Source organism: Wasmannia auropunctata, unplaced genomic scaffold (genome assembly GCF_000956235.1).
Source record: "Wasmannia auropunctata unplaced genomic scaffold, wasmannia.A_1.0 LD336053.1, whole genome shotgun sequence".
NCBI lineage: Eukaryota > Metazoa > Arthropoda > Insecta > Hymenoptera > Formicidae > Wasmannia > Wasmannia auropunctata.
In genome coordinates this window covers 5,124,218-5,150,347 of record NW_012026837.1, presented here as the reverse complement: position 1 = coordinate 5,150,347, position 26,130 = coordinate 5,124,218, and the positions used below count along the sequence as shown (strand labels likewise).

At 42.3% G+C, this 26,130-nt stretch overlaps 1 protein-coding gene across 2 annotated transcripts in view; it reads left to right on the top strand.

The window, feature by feature from the left end:
• The window catches only part of LOC105451238, a 26,494-nt gene extending 1,169 nt beyond the window's left edge, over positions 1 to 25,325 (top strand). The window contains exons 2-10 of one of the 2 annotated variants that reach the window (XM_011691573.1): positions 3,812 to 3,890; positions 15,046 to 15,258; positions 15,475 to 15,834; positions 16,336 to 16,661; positions 17,482 to 22,147; positions 22,415 to 22,666; positions 23,372 to 23,601; positions 23,913 to 24,099; positions 24,319 to 25,325. In XM_011691573.1, the coding sequence (XP_011689875.1) occupies positions 3,849 to 3,890; positions 15,046 to 15,258; positions 15,475 to 15,834; positions 16,336 to 16,661; positions 17,482 to 22,147; positions 22,415 to 22,666; positions 23,372 to 23,601; positions 23,913 to 24,099; positions 24,319 to 24,594 (6,552 nt within the window). In that variant the 5' untranslated portion in view covers positions 3,812 to 3,848 and the 3' untranslated portion in view covers positions 24,595 to 25,325. The remainder of the gene's footprint in view (positions 1 to 3,811; positions 3,891 to 15,045; positions 15,259 to 15,474; positions 15,835 to 16,335; positions 16,662 to 17,481; positions 22,148 to 22,414; positions 22,667 to 23,371; positions 23,602 to 23,912; positions 24,100 to 24,318) is intronic. The other variant, XM_011691574.1, reaches the window with a different exon arrangement.
• Positions 25,326 to 26,130: the final 805 nt, after the last annotated feature.

Below are 26,130 nucleotides of genomic sequence, written 5' to 3'. Positions count from 1 at the left end.
AAAAATGCATGTATTACATCATGATGTTAACGATATTGGTCCCACCCTATGTACCAGCCTTACAACTGATTTTACATTACTTACTTATTCGATTATTCTACTAATTAAAATAAGATGATTACATTGAAGAAAGAAAGAAAGAGAGAGAGAGAGAGAGAGAGAGAGAGAGAGATATTCCCTCTCACCGTTACAATTCATTTCAATGAATGGGATCGCGCGACTTGTCACACGCTTAAATTCCGCTATATAATTGCGCAATTTAGAAGGTGTTCGTGGATAAGCGGCGCAAATAATTCTAGTGCTCCGCTTTACGCCAATCTCCACCATGTTAGACGCCCGCGGCGTAATTACTGACGATTACTCGGGAGAGAGAAAGAAATCGCGTCTGCCGCGCGTCTGGCTTCGCCGTTGCCGAGAGATGAGAGATAATGGGGAATGTGAGAGCGCGCGCGGAATGGCCAGACGCGTTTCTTAAGATGCAGCCACCTAATTGCACCGTTACGCACAGCCCGTTAAATCATCGCTCTAGCACATCACTTCTCCTCTCCTCCCTCCTTCCCCCCGTGTCCCTCCTGTATCGTCCGTATCTCAAAAGACGCTATTAAAAGCCGCGCTGGTGGCATTAATTGCGGAGTAATTAACTCCGGCGAGCTATATATCGAATATTGTTTTGTACCGTACAATGCCAATTTGGCGTTTAATCAATGCAGAATTGTAATCTAGCGGCGATTTAATTAATTGCGAATTTAACTAAATGAATTCTATGATAATGAGGGTAACGCGTATTTTAATTCGAGTGCCGCACTATAGGGTTGTAATACCGCCGTATAGAAAGCTTCGTATATGGACGGTGAATTGTTTACCACGGATCTCACGGTGAGAAAAAAGGAAATAATCCTCGTCGCACACGTGTTGCGAAACGTATGGCGCCGTGTATGCGCAAAATTTTGCAGGAAGCGAAATTACGACCCGATAAATCCAGCTTGACAAACTTGCGCGAATAATTGAATCGGCGCTCCGCAGGAGCCGATCGTGCGTCGTCGCGTCGTCGTGCCAGGCCAGTTCGGCACGAATTGCATCGCATTGCGCCGCGCCGCGTTGTTATTCCGATATGACGTATCAAATGCATTCAGCCGCATGCACGAACCACCCCGCGCCTTTCCTTCCGCCCTCGTCTTCGAATTGGGCACGTGCTCGCCATGTGCGAGCGCGCGAGGGCCTAATTGTGCACGCGCGTGTATGTACTATACACGCGCTCGCCGGCGCCGCTTCGTGCGTGCACGCGCGAGTGTATAGTGAAATAACGTCGAAAATTCCGATGTCGTGGTTCGCGCGTTATTAAGTTGCCTGCGGAGATTCTTATCCTGCACTGCGCCGTCGGGGAGTGGCGGTATCTAATTGCCTCGAGGAGCAATGAAGCGCTGCTTATTCGAGACGCCAATTAAAGTTAGGTCGCCGCGACTCTACGCAGCGCGCGGTAATATCGCTTCGCGCGTTTTCTTTCGCGCTCGTCCCTCGCCCGCCTCCGTATTGTCCCGGCCGATTCATCGGCGCGGATGTTTACGCGCGTTATTCGCGAACTTTATCGCAAATGACCCGCGCGCGCATGCAGGTTTAATTATAGAAATGGAGCCGTGTACTTGGTGGTGACCATGCGTATGGGGAGAGAGTATAGCCCATGGTAATCGTGGCGAAGAGTACGTTTTTAGTAAAACTATAAATAATCCACGCAATAAGAGCACGCGAAAGTCGGGAATACCTGGGTCACCGGACGTTTTCGTTCGCTTATTCGCGCGCATTACGCCGTCGAACTCGAATGGATTCGCGATATTTACGAAGTTTACAAATCGAAACATAATCAATCGAACACGGCTTCTATTTCAGTATCGCAGTTTTCATGTAATGTATTTAATCCTTCAACCGTGAACATCGCTTATGTACGCCGACAAGGAACAAACAATTTACGGTAAAAACAACTAAAATTGAAAGAGAGTAGACAAAAAATTCTCATTGTTAATTTACGACGATGTCAGCATTTTGTGTTGATTAACGTGGATGTAACCTATTAGAGTACCGCAATTGTATATCGTAATTGTATATCTTTGCCATGATGATTTTAAAAGAGCTAATTAAGTGTCTATAATGCGGCGAGATTTATTTCTACCACAACGCGCTAATACAAAATGTGTGCCTCACGCTCGGAGATAATCGCAAATAAGTCGCGAGCCGCTACGTCTCTCGGTTCTTAACCATAAAAGTCTCGCGATTACGTCAGGGTTCGTGTGAGTCACAATGTCTGCTGGCCTAAAAACACTGTTACCGCAGCGAGCCGTCACGTGTCAATAATTTCCCGAAGAGCGCCTCTTCAAGGACGGCAATCGCAGTCGAATTTTAATGAATTTGCATTGCACCGCCGAGAATAAAAAGAAATGGGCGTCATCTTCAAAAGTCTCTTTAAAAAAAAAGTTGACTCCTACTTACGCAGCCAATGGATTCGCGCGTTAACGATCGGAAATGTGTCTTTCAACCATTTCAAACGCCGACTGGTACACGAACGCGGATGAGAAGCGTATGAAAACGATCGAGCGCGATAACGTGATATCAAACGTGCGGTGATATCAAACGCGCCCACGCGCTGCTCGATCTACCACCCACACCGGCACACGATCTTTACAGAGGGGCGGTGAATCGCTCGAAAGAGCAACAATGAATCGGGTTCGCCCGCCGGCTCCATACAGAGATCGAATTCGTTTTGGCTTTACAATTACCTTTGCGAGCGCCGCGCCGCGCGAATTGCGCTACGGTAATGCGGCAGGTGGAAGCAAAAAGTGAAAGCCAATTATAAACCTTTGATATATCCCCGCTTGGAAATCGCGTGCACTCACACGGCAGCTTGACGTTTCTCTTTGCGCGACTTTGAGAGATCGACGGCTTGAGAGAATTTTACGTTTTTCATTTATCCAAAATTGATACATTAATCTACTATTATTTAATATAATAATAAAATTTAAATTTAAAATTTGTATTATTTGTATTATTTTAATACTGATCTGACAAATTTGGACATATCTGTTCTCAACACTTCGTGACATGGATACTAAATTGTATGTTGAAATATGCGACATATGTTATCGGATATCTGTAACGTAATAAATTTCTGAATACAGAGCGAAACATATTTAGCTGATTATTCAACTGATTATTACGATCCACTTATGGGGGCCCTTATGCTTTGTAGCTGATACCAACATGCAACTCTATTTTAAGTGTAATTATTTGGAACTCGAGAAACTGCATCGTTTTCCGCGCGCACATGCCGAACCGATCTATTTTCACCCCGCGATATTACCACTCTGCCAGTGGCGAATTACAGATACGCAACATTTGTCTAAGTGTTTATGACGCCGACGCTACTACCTTTATCGGAATATTCCGCAAGCGTAACGAACCGGAAAAGCAGTTCGTAATCCCGTGAATGAAATATGCGAAATTGAGAGAATTTATTAATTTCAGACTAATATTACGTCTGTAACTCTACATTTACACTGCCTTTCCTTTTTTCTTGTCTCTAAGTACCTAGATTTAAATGTAATAGCTGCATTTTTAATAATAGAAAAAGAAAATCTTCGAGCCGTATTTAGCTAGCATCGCTAAATATAGTTCAAATGGTATTTCTATTTTTTTTTACTTTAAATTGGTCATTTCTAAATGTCAATTATTTTACAACATATTCTGTGTGTTTGTATCAAATTCATATCAATAAATGTCTCTTCATTATTTCATAAATGACGAGTTTTTATTGTTTTTCCAGAACGAGAGCATCGCGAGCAATAAGAAACAGTCGAAATATGGCAGCACCACAGGCGTCATCGCGTCTCGAAATGCTGCAGGTAACATAATTAATTTTGTCATCTTTAAAAATGACGGCATTAAAAAGGATAAGCTTCCAATGACAGACAATAGGTTTATTCAAGATCGAATGTGGTTAACCTTCGGCAGGTGGCATTATTTAAATGTCGCTTGTATATAACTGTCGTGGGTGTATAATTAGTAGTAAGATATAAATTGGTCGTGTATATAAAGCAATGGAATTGAGATTTGGTTTTTTTAAATAAATTTTTTAATTACATCAATTTGAAATAAAAATTGATGAGAGCTACTAAATGAAAATTAGATTATTTATTAAATTATTAGAAAAGTAACTTCTTATTTTTTGTAAATTATTTGTCATTGTCTAAAAGTTCAATACTGACAATGAAACGAATAATTCGTATAATCATATATTGTAATATAATAATAGTAAATAGATAATACTAAATACATTATTAGTAATTTCTTTTTTGGATATGGAAGCTTAATAAAAGTTTATTCTCGGCATGTGACGCTTCATTACGTTAGATATAAATTATAATGCTCGTAAAATAAATCGCGTACATTTGCGAAGATGTTACATAAAATAGAAACGTATTTTTTTGATTAAGAATCTTTTTTTACGAGAATGTAATAAACTATACATCGACCGTTGTGTCGCTGTAGCTCCCCCTCCTCTCTCTCTCTCTCTCTCTCTCTCTCTCTCTCTCTCTCTCTCTCTCGCTCGCTCGCTCGCTCGCTCTCTTCATATCACTTGTAATATCGAAATACATTCTGGTTAAGGTAGACCGGTTAAAGCAGCTTTGACGCTTGTTCTTTTGGCCCACGTATCGTTTCTGTACCGAGTGAACGCATATATGGCATGTTGTTCAGGCAACGCGCGCACGACGATCGACCCACGTATCGATATATCCAAATCCGATGGACAGCTGATATTTAGACGAATATCAAACGCAGACCTCTTTTCCGCCTACTTTTCTACAATGTGTTTCCTAGAGTGCTTTATGGATATAAAAAAAAACCAATTAAATCCACCACGCGCGCGCGCGCGCGCACACACACACACACACACATGCATACACATATGAAAATTATGTAAGCGGCTCTGAATAATTTCGTTGTCAAATAATAATTTTTTATATTTTGATAAAATTTATGTTCGCTTGAATAAATTTCAATAATAACTATTCCTTCAAGATTTCGATAATAATTTACTCACAGGATACTGTTAAATACCTCATTACTTTGAACACTTCTCGTAAAATGGGCGAATAATTAATACAGCACAAAAGTAAATGTGTAACTTGTGAGTTAAATCTAATAGAATAAATATTTATGCGAGCTTTCTTTTTTATTTTTATTTCTACGCGCTGAGTTTACTTTCAAAATCGTGCCCACGTATTGGAAAACGCCCTGCACACGAACTTTAATAGCCGGCTTTAAATCTCTCACACGAGACACACCTCTAAGGGCAATCCCCGGGCAGAAGACGGAGGCCTACGTTAAAGCGAGAGAAGAATGGCGAGACTCGAAGGGAGTAAAAAAGTGGACGCTTGGTTTGTCAACCATGACCGGCCATTGAGGGACTCGTAACTATAATACTGTGACGTCACTTCCTTCGTATTGAAATGCGTCATACGGCAGACTTCTCAGACGCATTATTTTCACGAAACTACGTCTAAGAAAAGAATCTTCACCGTTGTCCATAGAAACGAATGGTATTCCCTCTTTATATGATTCTATTTTTGCAAATTTTTTTTGCATTACACGATATATGTTATGTATAGCATTCTCCCGTGGATTCTATACTTATTAAACATGTAGATGGTCTAAAGATGTATTCTTCAAATTTTCCAATATTGCAATTATTATGTGCCAAATTATACATAGTGTTGTTTCGCAGACTCTGTAACGCGGTAATCTAAAATAAATTTTAAATTATTTAAATGTAACTCCAAATATGAGTTTCCACGCGTGTATAATTCAACAGTTATTTCTAAAAAAAAACGACATCTCACATCTGTGAAAATAACTTTCAGAGAATAAAGCTTTTGAATAGACAGTCTACTTCAATTTTCAACAACTCTTTCTTTTTATATTTATTGTTTTTTCTCACGCTGATTACTAATTATGATTACGGAATACTTCAAATGTGAAACTATTCCGTGCACTCACGTGTTACATTTGAAATGAGAATCAAGCGGAAGTCTTCACTTCAGTTTAAATATTTTAAATAGCCAGTTTCACCTTTTCTATTTTGGTATGTCATTTTTATGCAGAATCGTATATCCGTTTCTGTATATCCGTTTTGCGTAGACATGTTAGAAGAACCTTCATACAAAATTTTTCTTGATGCTCGCTTAGCTCGAAATATCGCGAACAGTTATTTTTCGGCAAAAAGGTTGTTAATTGAATCCGAATCCGAGACAACAATGAGCTTGAGATGTAATCTACCGAAGAATCGAGCCGGGGAATTAAATGGTGTATTATTATCACGAAATATATTTTATACTTTACTTATCAAATTTACGAATATCATATTATAACTCGATCACAAATTCAAATTAATTTATTATATGGAAAAAACCGATTTTGCTGGAAGGTCTAAAAATTTTGCTGAATACAGATCTGAAAATAAATTTGTTGGAAATTCAGACCGGTTGCTAAAAAACGTTACAGCTTAATGCTCATCATTTTTTAATTTCCAACAAAATTATTTTGATGGTCCAACAAAAGTATTTTCAGATCTGTATGAAGCAACATTTTTAAACTTTCCAGCAAATTTATACTTTCCGTATAAATCGTTAAAATTAACTATATAAAAATCTGACAGTTATTGCAGCACATTAAAATGTTGTTAAAATGTATATTTGTGAGACAGAGTTACTGCGCGGCAAAAATCAACGATCTCGAATAAAAAAGATTTATTTTTTACTAGTTAAATTGATTCATCAAATCGCACTAATAAATTTACCTAACCATAAGAGCTACAGAATAATTTTGCGCGATTGAAGCCGTTGCATACTTCATGGAAATTGCCGCGTTGCTCTGAATTTTGTATAAAGCATAAGAGGAAATGGATGTACACACGCAATTTCCAAGAAAATTTAAAAACATTAATGCAGGCACAGCAAATATGGAATGCATTATACGCAATGTTTGTCTTTGGGTAATTCTTGTTATTAACGCGCAAAAACGATCAAACGGCCGAGTGAACGACGCATGTATTTTGCAGTGCCCACGCTTGACCTTCCCGCGTGGAAGGAAGGTGTGAGTTGAAAAAAAAAAGATCTCGAGCGGACATGAATGTATTACGTCATTATCGCTTGAAATATCCAACTCGGTCGTGATTATACGCGATTATATCATTCGCTCTCGCTAATACAAATTTCCTAAATATTCTTACGCTCGCCATCAGTATTAGGGGAGACCGGGGCTGTTTTTACTGTTTTTACTTCTATTATGTTTTCATTAATTTAATATGGAATTTATCGCTTAAGCAACTTACACTGTGATATGTGTTACCCGGCTATCGGGGTAAATTGGTTACATTGCAGCATGTTCGTATTTCACTTACTACAAAAAAACTATATACAGTATATACAGAATCGTTCCTGATATGAAAATGTAGAGAAAGATTCATTCTACCATATTAATATAGTTTAATCATAATAAATAGTTGTTTAGAAACAGGAATAATCTAAATTGTGAAAACTGTGCTAACGAGCGCCGGACTCCCCTACTTATTATTTAACGTCACGATAGACTGAGAGGAGAAACGGAGTTCGTTGGAATTATTAAACTATATAAAAAAAAATCTGAGAACTTCTAATTTTAGACTGTACGATTCAGAGCGACCGTTACTTATGTCGAAAATAATTTTTAGAAAACCATTTTATTCGGGATAATTAGACCGCGCCAAGTAATTGAGGTGCTAGGCCATTTTTAGGCGGATGATGTGCACCCGTAACGTGTGTTCCAGAATTTTATCGGACCGTAATCTTTTGCATTACAAATTGCTTGCTTGTTAACAAGTTATTAAAGAAAAATGTATATTCGTCGCAGTCGTAAGAGAGTATTAAACGTAGAAAAAAAAATTCGATTTTCGATTCTAAAATGTCCAATATCACGTATGACAGACGTGCGTTTCACGTGCGCGATGCACGCAGCTCTCGGCACGTCACGGACACGCGCGAGAGAAATAGACGCGTATACGTGTTGCACGGAAAGTGTGGCTCGCGCGCAGGGATAAATCGGATAAAACGTGGATTCGGAGCAAGGAGGACCGGCGCGCCGAGAACGGCAACGGGTTAGCCTCATAAATAATTGATGAGGAGGTGCGATGCAGCTTCGCTAGCTTCGCCACCGATTTGTAATTGTAATTTCGCGAGGTGCATGCCCAGTTAAGCAAAGTAATTATGGGCAGGTTTCGTTATCGGGACACGTGCACGGGATCTGTGGAAGACAACGGAGATGTGCGCCGCCCGCAATCTCCGAGAGTTTGCTCCCCGTCCCTCCCCCTCGCGCGTCTTTCTTTCCACGGGCGTTCCATCTCGCTCGTTAACGTTTAACTTTCGTTGCCGCGAACAGCGGCCTTTCTAAAGCGGGGACCGAAACCGATGCAACGCGGACGAGGCTATATAGATTAGCGCTTTGATATTACACGCGCCCGCAAAAATATCTCTTCATCTTTCGGCGAAATCACGGACGATTCGGGCCCACTTTTCATGTTTGTAACGGGAAATTAATTCCGTACTTATGCCAGCGCTGAATACGCTTTCGGGGAAGTGTGTTCCCTATAGGCCGATACGACGGCATGAGACGGCGGCGAGCGTCACAAAAAAGTTTGCACGGTCGCACGCGAAAATTCGATTCGTCTTCGACGAAACGCAAAGTTCAAGGTTTCCCCTCCGAGAGCATCGTCGGTCGCGCGAAATGATTGGGTCTCGGTCTGCCGAGCGCCGTAATCGCGAGTGTAGTACCTGCGCGGCCAGCATTTTTCCACGGTCTCCTCTCCCTTCCTCTCCGGCGAGCAATAAATTTTCTATTTGTCGTAACCTGGTTTTCAAATGCGACGTTCAGCAGCGAGCGACTCGATGGGAATCGATATTTTCGGGAGGGGGAGAAGGGGCAGCAGGTGAGGGAGGAGCAGCGGGTCATCCGCGAGGTACAAATGTATAAATAGATAATTCCGAAATAACGACTGTGTAGTCCCGTACGTCAAAATGGCAATCGGATGTATGGAAATCACTTGGCCGTATTCTGTCGTGCGTTGACATTACGTTTATGAAGTTACAGGAAAAGGGACTTGTGGAAGCGAATGGAAATTCGATTATCGGGACTTAATTGTGAGGTCCAATCTACAGAAATTGCACAACGCGGTTCCAATTTATAGCTATTTAAATTAAAATTGACTGTTAATAAGATTTTGCACTTTGACTCTCGGCAATTTAGATTCTTTAAATAAATTACACTGAAAGAATCATATTAATTTGGCATCATCAAGCATTTAAAAAAAAAGGTTTTTATGAGTTTTATCGAATATTGTAAGAAGATTAACGACAGTATTGCGAAAACGAGATAAGCATTTCTATCATTTTCCAACGAAATGGTTATCTCGATTTAAATTCGTTTGCAGCCAGCGAAAAAATGGCTCGCCATCTATCTCCTCTCAAAAGAGTTATGTTTCTCATTGTACGGCCTTTTGCAAATCGCGCGTTGTATTGATACTTTTAAGAGGGAAACACGCGCCTTTCTCTCCCGCGAAGGTAACCAATTTTCGCGGCAGCGAAATGCGCGGCGTTTCCCAGCGAAAACGTAATTTTAACAGCGAAAAGCAGAACTCAGAGTAGAGAAATCAAAGTGACGCAAGCGAAGCGTTTTTTTCCCCCCTTTCTTTTATTTGCAGTAATATGACGCAGCAATACCGTTGCGAACTTGATAGGCGGCACGCGAACGGGGTGCTTCCCGGGAAGCATTACAACGATTTTTCCTAGAAATCTATTCCGGACGAGGTGCACCGTGAGCGGTGCTATTAAATTTCGAAATATAACACGGTGGAAGAAATTATTTCGTACAGCTGTCAGACAACACTTCCCACGTGAACGGTCAATTTAAAATTGATCGCTATGCCGCGCGACAAGTGAGAACGCCTATACGAATGTTTATTTAAAAACGCGAATACGAATACGATTTTAATAGATTTTAATATTAGTTGATTTCCATTTCGACGAGTAGAGCCTCGGAGACGCGACTACGATAACGATTCACCTTATTGACGCAAATTGACATTAATTCGACCAAACGGCCAATTTTTCGCGTCGGCGAGCCGGGGTCTATGAAAGCGACAGGGAAGTAATAAATCTTGATAAGCCAACTGCCAAACATACGACTCGTTTATATCAATTCCTTAAGATCACCACCATTATTCTTTCCAACCTTGAACTTTGTACTTCGTTGAAATTTCCAAGTAACGTCGATAGGCTGTCTCGAGTTCTTCGCGAGCGCGGTTTACACCTCACGAATAAACTTACTGCGACTGTAAAGACTATAATATGCCGTGAGTCCGTGACAAATCAACATATTATTACTACTATGCTATTTTGAAGAAATAGAATTGCCTTTGTTTTCAGAAAGCGTAAAACACTAATTTAACGATAGAAAAAAGAAAATAATTTTAATATAAAGACAAAAAACATCTTTAATATATTATTTTCTACAAAAGAAGACGAGGAAGAGAGAAGGAGAGAGTTGTTTCTGTTCAATATAAAATATTGAAATGCTAAAAATAATAAAATTTGCAAATATACTGCACATTAATAAAAATTTATAAAAGTTTAATAGTATGCTGAACGAAATTAGATGTGACAAATGTATCTAATTTGAAAATTATTCAGTACCATGTGGCGTTATTTAAAGAACCGCTCTCGTATATAGATCATGCATATATACCAAAATATCGTGTAATCCCTTATTTAAAAGTGTCTCTTCCCTTATTTATTGATGGTGTATCGCATCAGAGCAGCGAAATGTCAGGTTTTATGCCTTATAGCCTGTACATAAATCCACTTGCATATCTCGGTGATTCCACTCGTCTGGCCGCGCTCTGCTCGATTACGCCACTGTCCGCGAGGATAGGAGCGGAAAGAACGTTAAACTATTGAAGTGAATCGATGTAAATCGACACTTGGGACTCGGTCACGTGTAGGTGGGGTGCCTTTTCGATCGTCCGCCCGACGGCAACGGTGGCTATCATCCGCAGCCGTAAAGGGTGGATGGGTAAGCTCGGAGAGACGGACATGCGCGCTGCCCCCCCGCGATATGTCAGGCACGCTGTAGTTTGCAACAACACACAGTTGTGATGGTAACACTCACAGCGCCGCAGTTCTATCGGCGTTGCAATGTGCGCGTCTGTGGCCGATTATTAAACCGTCCGTCCCCCTCTAATCGTATTCCGTAACTTTCGCGAAATTAATCATTTCGCGATTAATCGCGCGATCGTTTGTGAAAACGCTCGAAACGCGCCTCGCGTGTGCCTCTCGCTGGGATTGATACACGTACACGCGTTTCGATCGGTTGGTGTTGACATTGAATTCGTGTGTTTCTCTGCCGTATTTTGTGCGCGTGCAAATTTGCATCGGAGCGTCACGCAGAGATCGCGATTTTATGGGGAACAACGATACGCGCATCGCGCATACCGCGACGTTATTTGTCGCAAAAAAAAATTACGCTAAAATGTGAAATAGAATCACTTTGCACGTTGCTTGTGTTGCCCGCTCGTTACCCGCAACCCGTATCGATTTAACGCGAAAATTGCCCTCGATTGGTTTTGCTAAGATTACGGACAAATTTCAGTAAGCGCCGGAAATTATAAACTATAGATAATAACGTTGCCAAAATACGCTCAAATACTTTAATAAGGGAAAATGTTTGGTTCCTGAACGTAAAATCGATATCTTAAAATATATATACTAAAATGCTTCTTTATCGATTTAACAAAGATTGCCCTTGACATAACATAATGAGATTACTCTACTTGACACATCTTATATGTATAATGAGAGCAAATTTAAATAAACTCGAAGATTACTCAATTTCTATGATAATAAATCGCAGTTTGTCGTTACAAAAAGGAACATTTAGACGAAACGCGCGCAGCGTAGATAAATTGCGTGACGGCGCAGGTGCACATCTGCGCGGCGCAGCGTTTGTAAAATAATTTAAAAAATATCCATTAAGCGCAGGAAGTGTTAATATACGCGAAAGGGAGAAAGTTATTTATAAAGACGTTTCGGAGATAGCATCGCGAGGGTATTGCCATCGCACGCGAATTTTTTTAATGCATCAGCAAGCAAACCTAATACGGCACTTCTTAATAGCGTCGAAAACTTGCTACCGCGAGCACGTAAGTTCTCCCTTTCGCGAAGTTGGAGGATAGGAGATCGTGAACTTGACATATCGTGAACGTCATATTGCAACTTCTACTTACCGTCAGTATACAAGTAGGCTCGTGTGACTACTTACTCTTTAGCAAACTTCGTACGCGTATCTTCTTTTTTTTTAGAAACTCTATGTTGGAACCTGAAATGACAGACGTCATGCATGCGCATAATTACGTTTTCTACATTTCCAAATTTTTTCCCAAAATATCTAGAGGACGCGCTTAATCGATAATTAACGATTGAAAGTGTCAATTAGTGTCAATTTGGAAATGTGAATTACGGACCAATGAACTCTGCTAAAATTGTGAACCCATGAACTGTTCGAAATGAAAGATCGCGATGGCTTCTTCTTTAGTCTCATCTAATCGCAAGTGCTAGAGAAAAAAGGATCGATAGTGTCGATGATTCGCGATTGGATGAACGCGCGCCTGAGTCTTTAATGTGAAGGAATTCGCGCGAGGATCTCTCAGGACGGTCAGAACACAGAAGGCCGACGTCGTTCCGAGGAACTGAGAAAGCGAAAAGAAATGCATATCCGGTCGCAGCAGCTGGGCGCTCGCGGAGTCTCCATGGACATGAAAACGTCATGGGCGGCCCAGGAATACGACTCGACGTTTCCTGATTTGGAGACTATGGTACATTAATTTTAGGAGCTCAACGCAAATTTCAAAAATAAAGTAAATGTGTGTCACAAGACGCACCAAGAGAGCACGAAAATAATCACGCGGCCTAAAAGAACCAAATCCCTTATCCTGCGATCGCGGCCTTTAATCGATCGTATCGTATCGTAAGTGTGCGCACACGAAAACATACGTTTAACGAGCACACATCTTAACGAAGACGGAGACGGTAACGCAAGTAGGTGAATCGTCGAAGCGGGTCAACGTCAGGCATTTCGTAAGACGGTATCCTGAAATTGGAAAAGGAGAAACCGCGAAGCGCGCGAGACACACGCGGGAGAAACGGCTGAACGCCGCTTATTCTATATACGGTTATGTATGCCGAAGTCGTCGACTTCTCGAAACTCGCCGGCGATAGCCCGAGTGCATGCCCACGCGGATTTAAATCGACACCCGATCCACAGTGATCCTTCCTTCAGAAACCGCTCGCGTGCGCTTTCTATATCGCACGTTATACGTAACGTAAAACGAGCGCCGATCCTGAAGCGCTCATTCGCGCATCGTTTATTGATCTATTTTCAACTAGCATTGTGCTAAGCCCGTCCCCATTTAAGTTTCACCTTCTCGTTCGTCTGTCTTTCTATCTAATTTTCATTCCTCCATGTCCAATTAGTACCAGTCAGTTATTAACAGATGAATCATTATCAAACGGCATTATATTTCATTACGATACGATGGAAGTATAGCCATCATGTTTACTATGCATATCGCTCGCTGAAATCTCGCGGACGTACATTACCAATTACTAATGCAATAGCAACGCATTACGGGTATTTACTGGTTCGAAGAAATAATGATAATCCTGTACAATCAATAACGGATAATTTAACTCTAATGCGGCTAATAAATTTATCCCCATATCTGAAAAGTACTCTCACTTCAATTGTAATGGATACTTAATAAATAAATACACATATCGTAAGATAATTTAATGGCTGTCTGGAATTCGAGATCGTCTTAATGCAGTATAATTTGTATATGAAAAATTTCCCAACATATCTGTCAGTTGATGAACGATCACGAATGCAAGTTCAATTAAATCTATTATTACATATTATCGTTATCAATAATCTTCGCGCTAAGTTTACGAGTTAACGCCTGTAACTATACAGAGGCAAAGTGTTCAATATGGCGGGTTCATTAGGAATGAATCAATTAGTGGCGCGGCTGATTGCCGATGCAATCATCGAAGGGATATGCAATTAGGAGCTGGTGCATGATTATTAAACCGCAATTGATCTTTGCTCCATCGTTCCTAAAATGCAAAATTCCAATCCTTGTAGAATGTATATTATAAAAAATTAGTATAAATGAGTTCCCTTATTAAAAAAGAGGAACAAAATTATTGAATCGTGGGGAAATATTGCCCCATCTTAATTTATCTCTTTATGTTATTTAATGGAAAACGAGCATTTCAAACGATGCAAGTTAAATTAATTAACTAGCAATTTTATTTTAACGATATACTAACAAGTTTATTTAATCTACAGTTTCCCTGTATTGGGTAAAATATTCCTATTTCCAATACACGATTGAAATTGAATCAATAAAATCATTTCAAAAATCAATTCCAATTTGCACAGCGAATCAGCAGCGCAAATCTACTTTTCGCCGGCACTTATAAATGCAATTTATAAATGCAATTGGCCTTATCTTCGTCAACACGCGGTCATACATAATCGCGCCGAGTTCACGCGGCAATCGAGAGTATAATACTTCTAATAATGCGCCTCGAGCGCGAAAGTCGGCCCGAAGAGCCGGGCGTCGTACGTGCGGTGCGGCGCAGGGTTAAGAGACGAACGATCCCTGCTTTAGCATAATAACGAGTTTACTAACCCCTCTCGCATGTAGGTTAGAGATGAATCGATGAGGTAGCGCCGGTTGCCTGTATACGCGGCATCGTCGTTCCTATAGCCCGTGCAGCAGTAGAGCCCGCCCGCGCGAATACCATGCACCTCTCGCATGCGAGCCGACGTTCCAACCGCGGGCAACGTCGGCCCGCATTTCCGCGCGACGACACGCCGATACTCAAAGCGAATTATCCCGCGACGCAGGCCCGCTTCCAGCAGAAGCAGCTGCAGGAGAAGGAGCAGAAGTTGCTGCAGCTGTACGATCAGCAGCAGCAGAGGGCCTATCAGGTGGTGCAGCGCGGTAGCGCCGGTTCCAACTCCGGCTCGACTCACGGTAGCACCGCGGTCAGGACCGCGGCGTCGACGACCACGGCGACGACGGCGACCCATACGACCTCGACCTCGCAAGGCGGCAAGGTAAGTGGCAAAATCGCCGGCAATCGGTTTGCCGCCTTACCCGCGGAATCAGTTTCACGCGCGTCGATTTATTTCCGGAAAGCGATTCTGAAAGTCACGAACGTCACTCTTTTTTATTTCCCTCGCGCAAAGAAATTTGGGCTGTCTCGCGAACGTCTCGTTTAAATTTCTCGTTTGAAATTTCGTTTCGAGCGTTAATTGTTTCGCACGCCGCAGGTGAGGCAAATGTTCGACGAGAGACGGCAGACTACCGTGAAGGGAATCGACAGGAGCTACCCGCTGGAACCGCTCGAGAACAAGATGCGGAAGCAAGCGAATACGAACGGCGGCGTGGCGATGAACCAGAGGAACGGCAACGTGACGGTGAACCGACAGTCCGTGAAACGCGTGACGCGCGCGGACGTCAACAGCAACGTTAACGGCGGCAAGCCCGTCGTTTCTTACCACGAGGAGGTCATTCGCGACTCGTTCGGTCCGTCCGTCGTACGTCGTTACGACGACGAGGACGAGTACGGCGTCGAGAATCGCGTCGCCACGTTCGCCAACGGGCATTATCGTCACGAGGCTGACAATGAGGTTGGTTGCTCGAAATGTCGACGTCTCGTTTAATCTTTATAATTTAACGTTGCGTCTCGTAGGATACTTACAATTAGTCTATCTAAACTCGTAAAATTGAAATTAAAAACGTTAGAAAAAATATCCCCTTGAGATATGTTCGTTAATATCGTTCAAATACTTTGCTGAGCATCTTTCACTGTTAAATCTATAGTGTCAAATTTAATCCTACTTAAGTCATCAATTCTCCTACTTAATATACACATAGTTAATTTTTAACTAAAACAATATTATTATTTTTAAATAAAATAATGGAGTTTAATCCAAATTTGGGTTAAATTTAAACTATTTTAAATTATTTAACTCCAGTTGTTTTAGTTGAAAATAACTATTTATTAAGTAGGAGCAGTGGCGACTTAAATATGGTTAAATTTGACACTACAGATTTAATAGCGTTCATAAATATATTTTTGCATTATCTATATATTAATATGTATTAATCATTATATTAATCTTGCGCAGCAAGAAGAAGCGTTGGACCAGGAGATGATGGAGAGAAACCGTATGATGGCGAAAATCCATCTGATGGGATTCGACGAGACTCTGAAGCATCGCGTGAGAAACGATTTGGAGAGCGAGGAGTTTCCGGAATACCTCATGGCGGATGTGCCCGACAAACTCTCGAAGAGGAACGTCACGAAGAAATTGTCACAGGCGGAGGAGCGACTCGAGCGATTCAAGAACGCGAACGCGAAGAGAGGCAACATGCCGAAACAGTCGACCTCATCTAACGCGATGATAAGGAACAAGCGGTCGGAGCAAGTGATTCCAGCAAAATCGAATTCCAGGTAAGAACGTTTCTCGCATTATCGAAACCGAAATTGTAAGTAAGGTAGTGAAGTAACGTGGAGGATAGTAAAGAGGAACGCTGTAATGCCCTTACGGTCGTTCTCGGGGTTTAGAAATTAAGTCTATCATTTATATGTAGCTGTGTGTAAATAATTGTGAATCTCGATCATCGAATCCGCTAACAATTTTCGCCGCTGCTTGCCAGAATCTAATTTACACGCCACGTAGTTGCAATCGCTATCCTCGACTATTACAAATGTACCGCGCTAACAACCGTGTTTATTGAAAAGAGTCCGAGAGGAAAAAGGAACACTCTGAGAGGAAGAATATAATGTCGCGCGATCGTTTTTGTTCTAATATGTGTCTATCTAACCCCCGCCTCATCGCCGTAAACTAGAGCGAATATTAAAAAAAGAAAGGGCGGACGGTGGATAACTAATTTGGCAGTGTCGTAAATATTGAAGTAAGTCAGCATTCAGGAGAAGAGAGTAATTAATTCGATTAATCTGAGTATGCAAACGAGCGTACGAACGTGCCTGCAGCGCTCCGATTCGAAGGAAACCGTGCAAAACCATCCAAGCTTAATTATCATCGTACGCGTCGCATTTAACCGCCAATTCACGCGAGGCAGATTTAACATCGGGCTCCGCAAGAAATCTGTAACAAGGTCCACTGTAAACAAAAAAAAAAGCAACAACTAGCGCTAATTACAGCTTGGTGGGCGCTGGGCCGAAAGTAAGGCCGATTGCTGCAAGAAAATGCATATATCGCTTCAAGGCCGCTTCAAGGTTCTACATTTTCTTGACTGTGCGTTCTCAGACTGTGGAGCGAGATCGCCGGAACTTCCCCGACCAGCGCGAGAAGCGGTAGTAGCCGGGCCTCCGTGCGCAGTCAAAGGAGTCTCGAAAATGCGAAAAGTCCTTTGCCGGCTGGAACTCGCGTAGTTGACGAAATGAGACGAAGGGAAAGTTCGGACACCGAGACGCTCGGCCGCACGAGTCCGCGTAGCTTCTCGACGAGAGCGACTACAAAGGCCGAGGTCACCTCGGGAATTTATCCCAGGAGGAATGAGTTTAAGTCATTGACGTCCGACGGAAAGATATTTGTAAGACGTAGCGCGAGTCCGCAGTACTTCTGCAGAGAATCCGAGAGATCTGGCACGACTATGAGCATCGATCGAAGGTCCGCTTCGCCCGAATCGCCGTTATTTCATCAAGAAACGTTAATGAAACGGAGCGGCAGTCCGCGATTTTTCTCTAGTGACTCTCGCAAACCGAGTGAATCTGAAAAATCACCGATATGGGGTAACGGAGAAATTTCGTCGAGGCAAAGCGCGAGTCCGCAATATTTCCGTCGCGGATCCGAACGATCCGACACAGCTATGAGTACCGATCGAGAAACGGTACTCGGATCTAAAGCCGAATGGCGCAAGGGAATATCTAAATCGCCACTGCACGAAGACAACATGTTAGAAAGACGAAGCACCAGTCCGCAATTCTTTTGCAAAGAATCCGAACGATCCGCCACGACTATGAGCATCGATCGTGCAACCAACGAATCTAAATCGCCGTCGTACGAGTATCGTGAAATGGTAAGGAAGCGAAACGCAACTCCGCGATTCTTTTTCAACGAGTCCGAACAATCTCGCAGAACGAGTGAATCTAAATCGTCGACATGGGACAAAGGAACTTCGTCAAGACAAAGCACGAGTTCACGAAATTTAAAAAAGCGAAGCACCAGTCCGCAATTCTTTTGCAAAGAATCCGAACGATCCGCTACGACTATGAGCATCGATCGTGCAACCAGCGAATCTAAATCGCCGTCGTACGATCGTGAAATAGTAAGGAAGCGAAACGCAACTCCGCGATTCTTTTTCAACGAGTCCGAACAATCTCGCAGAACGAGTGAGTCTAAATCATCGACATGGGACAGAGGAACTTCGTCAAGACAAAGCACGAGTTCACGAAATTTAAAAAAGCGAAGCACCAGTCCGCAATTCTTTTGCAAAGAATCCGAACGATCCGCCACGACTATGAGCATCGATCGTGCAACTAGCGAATCTAAATCGCCGTCGTACGATCGTGAAATAGTAAGGAAGCGAAACGCAACTCCGCGATTCTTTTTCAATGAGTCCGAACAATCTCGCAGAACGAGCGAATCTAAATCATCGACATGGAGTGACAAAAGAATTTCGCCAAGCACGAGTCCGCAATATTTTCGTAAATCCAAACAATCCGACGCAGCTATGAGTGCCGATCGAAAAATTGTCGGATTCAAATTGTCCGAGTGGAGCAAAGGAATGTTAACAAAGCGAGACGATACGACTGATGATTTCAAACGGAAAAAAGTTCAAACAAATACGAATCTTCTCGGTCGACTATTTTCTCCATCTACATCGCCACTTTATAAAGAGAAAATATTAAAAAGACGAAGTACCAGTCCGCAATTCTTCTGCAAAGAATCCGAGCGATCCGCCACGACTATGAACATCGATCGAAAGTCCGATTCATCTGGGTCACCGTTATTTCATCGAGAAACGTTAACGAAACACAGTAAAAATCGGCCATTTTTCCTCAATCAATCTCGCAGAATGAGCGAGTCTAAATCGCCGGTATCGGATGGCAGAGGAATTTCGTCAAAACCAAGCACGAGTCCGCAATATCTCCGTCGTGAATCCAAACGATCCGATACGGCTATGAGTACCGATCGAGAAACTATCGGCTCCAAATCGTCCGAGTGGAGCAAGCGAAGCGCAAGTCCGCGATTCTTCTGCAGAGAATCCGAACGATCTGGCACAACTATGAACATTGATCGCAAAGTTGGTGAACCTAGATCGTCGTCGTATGATCGAAAAATATCGACGAAGCGAAGCGCAACTCCACGGATGTTAAAAGGAAGAACCGAGCAACGATCTTCAATTACAAGCATCGATCGGAAATATGGTGGATTTAAATCACCTGGAATTACGCGCGACAAGCGCACCACGAGCCCGCAATTTTTCTGCAAAGAATCCGAAAGATCTGCTACAACGATGCTGATCGAACCGAGACCGAGATCAACGGACTCCACCAAAAGTATATTAAAGCAGCGCAGTTATGACTCAGATACTTCCTACAGGCGACCTGTGAAATCTCCGATTGACAAAAAGGTCAGTTCTACGAAAGGTAGGCACACTCCGAGTCCTTCGGTCACTGGACACGAAGTGAAAGACGCTTCGAAGAAACGCGAAGTCCCTGGCAATGTTACAGAAGCTCGCAGATCGTCGAGAATCTCGGAGACCTCCTCGGCCAGCTCGCTCGTAAACCTCAAGTACGGCCTGGAATTCGATAACATTTTCCAATCATCAGGTCTCGTTCGTAAGTTTATGAAGTCCCAAAATGGAAAACAACAGCGTGCGACACGTCACTCGCCTTCGAAACGCAACGTCAAGAACAGAAATGCTCGAATCTCCCCGAGAGGTAATAATCAATCGAAGGGTCGACGTGGTACTTCGTCGCATGTCCAAACAGCGAGATCACCGTCGTCCATCGAAGGCTGCAGGAGGAGAGCCACGCCGGAGTTCTCTCGCAAAAGTATCACTCCGACAGAAGTTGACATGGACATTCAAGAGATTACTATGACGGATCATCGTATCGAGCGCGACAAACTGCAGCAAAAAGCGCCGAGTCCAATATCGAAGCGACAATTTGATGGAGCGTACGCGCAATCGTCCATCAGCGTGGGAGCGAAATTCAAAACTTCGACCGTTCGCGGGACGCACGGACAGAGAGAGCCCGTTTTGGAGACGAGCGTTTTCCAATCAAAGGAAGGCGAAGCGCGACGGCGCGCGAGTTCTCGATCATCGAATCGTTCCGCGGCAAGTGCGGCTGACAGTCCGCGAGCAAAGTCTCCCGATTTTTCCAGAGTGAAAAAATATCCCGGCACGGTCCCGCCGATTCTATACGACTTCGCGGAGAGGACCAAAGGAGCACGCACGAAACTCGATCGATCGCAAACCTCGAGATCTGCAGACGACGAATATAATCGGGGGCGAGGAGGAGGAGGCGAGGGTGAAAGTGTAGCGGTGGATGAAGTTGACGCCGGGATCGGCGTGAGGTATCATCAAACGGTAGCCAAAACCGCTTTGAATAAAGAGAACAAGGGCCATTGCGAAGTTATTCGCCCAAAGTCCTCTGATCGGATCGCAAGCAGAAGGGTCTTCCCGCGCGAAACGACGCGGAAGCCGACAAAGTCGAGCACTTCAAAGAAAATAATTTCCCCGACGAGAGACTGCGGCAGGCGACACGACGTGAAGTCTAGGGTTTCACCACGAGTCTCACCATTACGGAAAACAGCAGAGATTGCTCGCAGTAGCGCCTGCACCCCGAAAATTTTCTCGTCCCGGAGTATCGAGTCGAGGGCGGATCAAAGCGCCGCGTCCAAATTTTCGTCGCGCACCGTCGAGGATCGCAGAAGCGAGAGTGTGCTGGTCGCGAAAAAATTGGCGAAATCGCTCGACGAAATGAGCGTAAAACGTAACACCGAAGAGCCGGGGAATATCGTGAGAGAACTTTCCCTAGTTCGTCGCGAGGGCGAGAAAGATCTCGCAAGAATGGACTCCGTGGAGTCGGCGTTGAAACGTTTCGATTCCATAGGCGCGGAATTCGAACGTGCAAGCCCGACGAGCTTGCGGGAGTCTTCCGAGATATCCCTGCAAACGATGGATATCCAAAAAGAAGCCCCTACTAAAGAATCGATCGCCTCGGAAGGAACAACCGTCCCTTCTCGCGAGGCAACGGGTCGTACGATTTTGAGAACGACGCTAAAATCTCCAGTCGGCAAAGATGTGAAAGCCGGAAACGCCGCGTGCAAAAGTGATTTGGGGATTCTCCAAAAGGAGACTCGTTTCTCTAAGAGAGGCGGGGACGCCTGCACCGAGAGCGAGCGAGGACCAGCGAAAATTCGATCACCGACGTGCAAGCGGCGATTGTTTGAATCCGATTCGGAGTCCCGAGAAGGGCGACCAAAATCGAGTCGCGCAAAAGTGCGAAAGGGTGAGAATTGTTCCATCGTAAATCTGAGACTTCGTAAAGACGAGGCGGTCTCGAATCGCGACGATACGAGAAAATCGACGACACCGGAAGAAATGATTACGTTTTCGGTGAAACCCTTGCGGTCCATCGAGGATATACGAAAATTGATCGACAACGAACGTAGCAAATTAGTCGCTACGAAAGAGTCGAGGTCGGCGATTGCAAATCGGCGTGCGGCCTCGCGAGAGCGTGCCGACGCGAAGAGATCGAGTCCCGTGACCGATGCAGCGAGAAACGTACTTCTCGGGGCCGATCCCGCGAGATTGACTTATAAAATTGAGTCCTGTGTATCCAGGATCACGAAGAGCCCGAGTCCCGATTCGGCTGCGACCAAGCAGCGCGAAACGAACGCGCGAACGACAAGAGGAAGCGCTCCTTCGTCCCCCTCGAAAAGTCCTGATGTTGCCCCTAGGGTAAGTGACAATTGAAAAATCGCTAATCATTTAAATCAATTAAATTACCTTGTAATAACGAAGATAACTTTAATGCCTTAATTTTTTTTCGTTTATTTATTGGAATATTTTATCTTTCTTTACAGTAAAATATTAAAAATGTTTCATGTGATTCGTCATAATTCCATCTTCTTCCTTGTCCGAAATATTCAAAATAATTCGTGCAAGTATTCGTATTATAATTGACTTCAAATTAAATTAATACTAGATTTAATGATTTCTCCTCAGCGCACAGCTACGGAATCGAGGAATCAAGAAGCGAAGCCCTCGAGAAGATCGACGAAAGGCGCGGATTCGACCGGAAGTAGAACGGTAACCGGAGCAATCGACACAGCCGACGGCTTTGTTCTCCAAAACGATTCGCCGAACGAATCTACAAGGAAATCCGACGCCTTCGTGGTCGACTACGACGATCGACCATCGAAAGAAGACGACGCGATGCCGTCGAAAAAATCATCGATGAGGAAGCCTTTTAACGATGTAAGAGGGATTATTTTTCTTTAGCTAAAACCACAGATTTTTATGCAGGCTAAAACCCGACACACGAATGTTATTTATTACATTGTTTTCGTCACGTGAATCAAGCGGTGCTGTGTGAAATAATCCATTTTTGAGCTTTTGTTTCCATTTCTAATCGCCACGAATACAATAACGCGAAATATAGCTTACTTCGTGCTCCTCTCTTGTATAAATCAAACTAAAATCTGTGTATATTCAAGTCTAAAAACCTTACAACCTAAAAACATACTCCAATATTAATACATTAGCTAATATTAAATTTATATATTTCAAATGAATTAACAATGAGAACGCCAGCCAGATATCTGGTGCAAAGCTAATATTAATCGTATTGCTATAGTTTTCTCATGGTTGTGTATAAATTATTATTCAAACAATTGCAATCAGAATTAATTAGCGGATATAATTTACCGAAAAATCAGAAGAAAACTCGCATGTCAATCGCAGCATTTAATAGAAAGAGTCGATGACGGCAATTAATAAATTCAAATTACATTACACAAGGTACAATTATGTTAACCTTAGTAACCTAAATTTGTATTTCCATCGAAAAGCTAATTTTTCAAGCAAAAGCGCGTACGTTTCAGCGTATTCCGTGAAAAAATATACATTGTTATGCAATTTTTGTATTCGTTTAATTTATACGCGCAATCTATTTATTTGTAGAAGCAACAGACAGCTTCCAGTGCGTCAGGCCGGCCGACCTCGTCGTCGAATTCCAGTGTTAACTTAATTCAAGATTCCAGCGCGAAAAGTAAAATGGCGGAAAGTGAAAGAGGAAAAGGAATAGGAAAAGGAGTAGGTAAAAGTAGAGGTAAAAATACGGAAAAGCCTTCTTCCGGTACTAGTAAGCTTGCAAACGCGTCAAGTTTCAACGAAGATGCAACTAACGACACGTAAGTTTTCCCTGTATATTTCATTAAAAAATAATAGTTCACGCCAGATAAAGATATGTATAAATTATTATTGAAATTGTAATCTTTCGAATTTCTATTTGTGCCGGAGAAGAAAATGCTACTTTGATGAACAATAACAATCGCGACGTTATTTTCATAGAATTTGGTACGATTTCTATTATAAAAATGTTGGAAAAAATTAAAAAGTTTAGAAGCCTTTCCATCACTAAAGCTAATATAAATGCTAGGACGTAAAGATTAATTATTATATAATATTGGAATTAAAAAATATTCGCGTTATTAATCGACAGGAAGGGTCTGACAAAGTGTAAAACGTGCGGACGTAGCTTCGCGCAGAATCGAATCGATCTCCACGAACAGATCTGTATGAAAACGACGACCAAGAAGAGGAAGCAGTTCGACCCGGTGATGTGCCGAGTCAAAGGAACCGAACTCGAGCCTTTCGTTAGGAAAAGTTTCACTAATAATAAGCGAGAGGTTGGTTTATCAAGAAATATCCTTGGACAGAATCGATGATTGGAAGTTTATAAATTGTTTAGTAATAATGGTATGAAATTTTGAAAGCGTATAAAGCGACGAATCGATCCAACGAAATTACCGGCGATTTATTTCGCGAAGACCGGAAATCGCGATTAGCTACTTGTTCTCTCCGAAAGGAAGACGCAAGACGCTCATCACGCTTACGCTGTTTTTCAGACGAAAACGAAGAAGCCGGAGATCAAGCCGGACTGGCGGCGCAAGCACGAGGAATTCATCAACGCGATCCGCTACGCGAGGGATACGCAGGCACGATTGGCCGCGGGCGAAAATCTGAACGATCTGCCGCCGCCGCCGCCCAGCGACACCAGCGATTACGTCCCGTGCGAGCACTGCGGCAGGAAGTTCAGTCGGTCCGCCGCCGAGCGGCACATTCCGATTTGCAAGCGTATGCACGACAAGAAGCAGACGCCAGCGCCGAGAGCGAGACGCTAGGAAGGAGGTCGCGATCCCGACGCCTATCAGGCTTCCCCGAATTCTGCGAAGAAAAGAAAATCTTGTACTTCCCCCCCCCCCTCCTCACCCCATAAATTAGCGTCTACTTTTTTTTTAAACGCACTCTTCCCCTCTTTCCCGCCGATTCACAAGCGTAACACTCCCTTCCTCGAATGGTACGCGAGACGCGACCTCACTCCATCTCGAAACTTTCGCCTGCTCCCCGTCTAACGTCGAAACATGGGTCAAAAGATTTGATATAGGTTGAACCTGAAGAGCTTGTTTCTAAAGCTTCTAAATTTAGGACAGCATTAATTTAGAACAGGAAGTGGGTTTCTTCGACTCGAATGTGATTTGCGACAGCGCTACGACGCTGTCGGTCTAAATCGAGAAGCAGGCGAGAATTATATTAATAAGAAAGAAGATTATCTATAAACTAACGGCATGTCGTAATTGGTCGACAAATTTGAGGTGATCGAATATGACAGCAATAATAAGCAATTGATGTTTAAAAGTATACTGCTGAATATCGCTTTTCATTCGTGACTCTGCTATCGCCCAAGCGGGAGCTTTGAATAACTATCGATAAAATTTTTTATCAATTGAATTTTATACTCGTTTCGTAATTAAATGCATTTTTATAACTGCAAGGATTATACACGCGAAAATAAAGCTGTGAAAAGAAGATGCGCCGATAATGTACATGAAAATATATTATACATTGGCACAAATGTGGGGGTGAGAAAAATTATTACTCTTTTCCTTTCGACTCATTTACTATATTATGTATAATATATTGCGACTATTGTATAACAATATTTATATAATGCCGCTTTTTAAAAATTAAATATTTTTTAAATTCTTTTCGTGACACATAAGACAACGAATGCCTTCCAATTGAATACTTAAATTGGATAGAAAAAAGCGACCAATTGTTTTGTCTACACTATGATATTACGTTCTATAGTATTGTAATTAGAGAGATTCCCATAATTAGTATTTTAGATATTAATTTTTTATTTCTATATATCATTTATCAAAAATATCTCTTTGTATAAATAATTCGAATTATTACTTTTCTTTTCGATTCATTTACTATATATTATGTATTATATATTGCGACTATTATATAACAATATTTACGCCGCTTTTGAAAAATTAAATTAAAATTAAATATTTGTTAAATTCTTTTATTCAATATACAGGCGGTTTGTAGGCGACAGCCTGAATATATTACTTCTTTAATGTATGTAAATTTCAAGACTCGATCTTGATACTTTTTTTTTAATTATACTATGTATTATGAATTTTCTTAGGCGGCAGATCGAATAGCTTGAATAACTTCTATCTTTCGTTATTCAAACATTACAAAAATACAACACAATTTGTGAAATACAAATGCAATTTATACATTTGCAATACATACGAAATCGTAAATAACGAAAGGTCGTACTTATATACGCTTGCATCTACTCTTATTAAAATGACGAAGAGGACTTCAGTCGAGGGCACAAAAGGTACATGTCGGTCGACGCC